Source organism: Periophthalmus magnuspinnatus, chromosome 9, assembly GCF_009829125.3.
Source record: "Periophthalmus magnuspinnatus isolate fPerMag1 chromosome 9, fPerMag1.2.pri, whole genome shotgun sequence".
In the NCBI taxonomy this organism is placed as follows: Eukaryota; Metazoa; Chordata; class Actinopteri; order Gobiiformes; family Gobiidae; genus Periophthalmus; species Periophthalmus magnuspinnatus.
In genome coordinates, this window is record NC_047134.1 from 12992685 (window position 1) to 12996319 (window position 3635).

Consider the following 3635-nt stretch of genomic DNA (forward strand, 5'->3'; position numbering starts at 1 on the left):
CCTGAATCTTTTGGCTGTGTTACCTGCAGTTAAAGATGCACTAACTTTTCCAGTGGAGAGTGCGCCCCCTAATGGTTTTCACAGAGATGTTCCACATTATCAAACTTATCTAAGTACCAGGCCAAGTTAAAGGTCAGATCTGTGTAGAGGCGACCCCACTCACAATAAGAATGCACGTTTTTCAAGGCATTTTTGACCAGTAATGATAAAATAAATACAAGATACATAAGTGTACATAGTGTACTATAGAAGAGTACATGCCCCACACACAATGACAAAAAACAACTGAGCTTTAAATCAACTTTACATAAGATACAGTATTTGTTTATATTTCTTTACATTAGAGAAAACATGACATATTCTTTTACATGTTTTGTAAAATATTAGTAGAGGGGGCCTGTGTGATCTTCGCATCAATAGGGGCCTGCGGCACTGCAGACTTTGGGAATGGCTGCTTCAGGGAGACAAAGAGGTGCAGAAAAGTTGCACAGTGTCCCTTAGACGATATGCCTTTATTTCAAATTGCACAACAGTTCCCTTTTTGTTTATTTATTTGTTTGTTTTTTGACCTCTGAAAAGGTTCATTTTGGAGGAGGCCCCTACTTCCCTCTCTAAAAGGGACAGATGGCTGTTATGTAAGGAGACGTTTTGGACACAATAACCCTGTGGAGTGGATGTGAAAGGCCAGAGGAGGCGTATGTGCTGTAGGACCGTCCCACTGTTTCCCAATGTTCTGGAGTTTTGGACCACCCGGAGCAGAGAGAACAGTGTGGTCTGGGGCATCCCACTGTTGTGATCATGGCTCCACAGTTATACATTTCTCTTCTGACTCTGGTCTTTCTGCGAGCTACGGCTGAACCAGAATGTAAGAACCTCGTCAAGCCCTTGGTCCTGGACAGCCACAGTCCCGTGAGTATCAAGAGGTACACCTGAAAGGAATGCTGTGGGGTTTTTTTATACCATTTGTGCTGTTTTTGGGTGATAGATCTATGGAAAATGGGTGCTGCATGTTGCATCGTGGGACAAAGAAGAGCTCAAAGAGGATCTGTTTTCTGTAAAGACGTCTTTGGTTGAACTTTCGGCTCATTCTGACAATGAGCATGTGACCGTTTACTGGGCTGATCGGATGTAAGTGCACAATCTGTAGTTATAGCTCTTCACTGTTTATCAGATATTCATTATTTATATTCTTGTACAGGAGAAAGGATGACACCTGCCTCCAGGGTCTGACTAATGCCACTATATCCGGAATGACATTTCACACCACATGTAAGCATCTAGGAGCTTTTTCTTAGGTTTTTGTTGTTTAATATCTTTAGATGCACTATCTTTATGGTGGATGGTTCGCCTATGGAAATGTTATTGCTTTGTCTGCAATGCTCCACAGTATGCCATTCATCATGTTTAACTTGGATTTCTTCAGTTAAAAGTATGCATTCTGTGAGTGTCTGTGAGTGCCTTTCCACAGATCTGACCAGTAACTCTGTTTGATGGTATTTAAAGTCATACTGTGAAACATTCTAGACAACAACAATAAGATCTCCATGGAGCAGATGACCTTCCTCCAGAAAAGTTACATAGTGAACCTTTAACTTATTATTATTAAGATTCATTTTTTGATAAATAACAAAAAATAAAAAAATAAAATAAGGCCTTGTGATAGATTGATATAAATAAATAAATAAATAAATAGCATTAAAGTTTGATCAATATAAAGTATTACATTTGAAACATACACTCTACAATTCTTAAGGAAAATTAGAGATTGACTATTTTCTAGCTTATTTGGCTAAAAATTTATTTGTTGCAGTTAATATTAATGGCCACACTTCGTACCACGAGGGGAAGTACTATGAGACTTGTGCTGACTGTCTCTTGTCCGAGGACACCACTCTTCTGCCTGATGGAAACTCCAAGGGACGCTACCTGTTCCTTTTCAGTGAGTCAATCTTTACTGTCACAAAACACGTAAAATACAATCTCCTTTAATCCACATTTATTTAAAGCACGTACTGGCAAACTGGAGCCCTCTGAGTTGGAGACCTTTAAGAAGCAGGCAGAGTGTCTGAAATTCCTCCCCGAGTACTTTTTTGGAACAGATGGTAAGGCAAAAGTTTCATTATAGTTTCATTATATTTGGACCTCCTGTTGTGCATCTTGCTTATGTCTTCCCTGCTAAACATTTTAGAGCTTTGCCCAGATCAGAGGGAAGCAGAAACTTCTGCAGCAGAGGGCAACGCAGCACCCACACAGGCACCTGCCAAGTGAACCAGTTGTAACAATGTAGTTTTATTTCATTCATTGTCCAATCTGCAATGTATGTCCATAATCTGTCACGCTCTTTACAAAAGACTGAAAAAGTTTCACATTTGACCTGTTACATTCTAGTCACATGTTAGCAACCTTGTGTTGGTAAATAAAATACTTTGTCCTTGTTCAAAACAGTTTCTTTTTTCTTTTTAACTTGGAAACGTCACATGATGCCAGATGCTTTGCAAATGGAGCAACAAATCTCACCCGTCTCTTTTCATGTCGGTTTAACTCAGAGCTGTTCCCAGAGACAGAACAAAAGCCCTGTTTGTCACATGGAAACACTGAAGAGCACTCGCAGGAAAGGCAAAAAGAAAGAGCAAAGTTAAGACGGGATGTGTTTAGACTGGACCTAAAGGTGCACTATGTAACTTTTTGGAGGGTCTGCCATCTGCTTGTCCTCCTCAAGAGGCTATTGTTTCAGCTGCATGGTATTCAATGTTGCATCTATTCAACTCAGGTATTTTTGTGGCTAAAGAAAGAAAAAACATGGATTCTTAGTGTGAGTGGGGAAGCCTCTTCACAGATATGACCTGTAATGTAGCTTGGTGGCAACACCTGCTGGCCTCCATGGAGACGAGTCCAATCTCATACTGTGGAACATTCAAGGCAGAAGAATAACAAGCAGTGGCTCCTCCACCAGAAAAGTTACATAAAACATAGTGAACTTCCAGTCTACGATGTTAAGCAAAGACAATGTGATGTCACAGCAGTGTTCAGTGACAACCAGGACAGAAAGTTTAAAAACTGAATGCTGAAAAACACAAAACATATATATATATATATATATATATATATATATATATATATATATATATATATATATATATATATATATATATATATATATATATTTATATTACCTGCGTACACATGACCACAAGTAAGGCATTTGAAAAGCAATTCATTTATGTAATTTATAGCTTTTAACATCACAATTTAACAGTGTTGTTAACTGAAACTATTTTTACATTTTTTGTGGAGAATCTGCCATCTACTTGTTTCTATAAAGATGTTTTTAGTTTGTCTAGAATTTGTCATTAAACATCTGTCTCCTTGGGAACAAGTAGGTGACACCGCCAGTCCAAGTTACAAGTCAGATCTGTGGAGAGGTGCTCCTACTCACATTAATGATTGTTATGTGCCAGTTGGTCCAGGGTTGGTTGCAACAAAAAGATGTTACACCGTAGAAAATGAGAGTGTGGAGACATGGTAAAAAAAAATATAAAGGGCATTTATTGTTACAAAAAAGAGTGCTCAAAAGGGTGTACAAATCAAACAACTAGATAATACAAAAATAAAATACAAATAATGCGAAACTGGAA

At 38.4% G+C, this 3635-nt stretch overlaps 1 protein-coding gene across 1 annotated transcript; it reads left to right on the top strand.

Annotated features, from left to right (window-relative positions):
* The first annotated feature begins 676 nt into the window (after positions 1-676).
* On the top strand, positions 677-2444 carry LOC117376790 (uncharacterized). Its single transcript, XM_033973332.2, has 6 exons — positions 677-909; positions 986-1128; positions 1199-1269; positions 1811-1939; positions 2007-2102; positions 2189-2444. The coding sequence occupies exons 1-6, from the start codon at positions 799-801 to the stop codon at positions 2266-2268; spliced, it is 630 nt and encodes a 209-aa protein (XP_033829223.1). The 5' UTR covers positions 677-798; the 3' UTR covers positions 2269-2444.
* The last annotated feature ends 1191 nt before the right edge of the window (positions 2445-3635 follow it).

Coding starts and splice junctions, on each gene's coding strand:
- LOC117376790 (XM_033973332.2), top strand. CDS start 799: ATGGCTCCACAGTTATACATTTCTCTTCTGACTCTGGTCTTTCTGCGA. Junction 1,129..1,198: donor GTTTACTGGGCTGATCGGAT/GTAAGTGCACAA, acceptor ATTCTTGTACAG/GAGAAAGGATGACACCTGCC. Junction 2,103..2,188: donor GTACTTTTTTGGAACAGATG/GTAAGGCAAAAG, acceptor TAAACATTTTAG/AGCTTTGCCCAGATCAGAGG.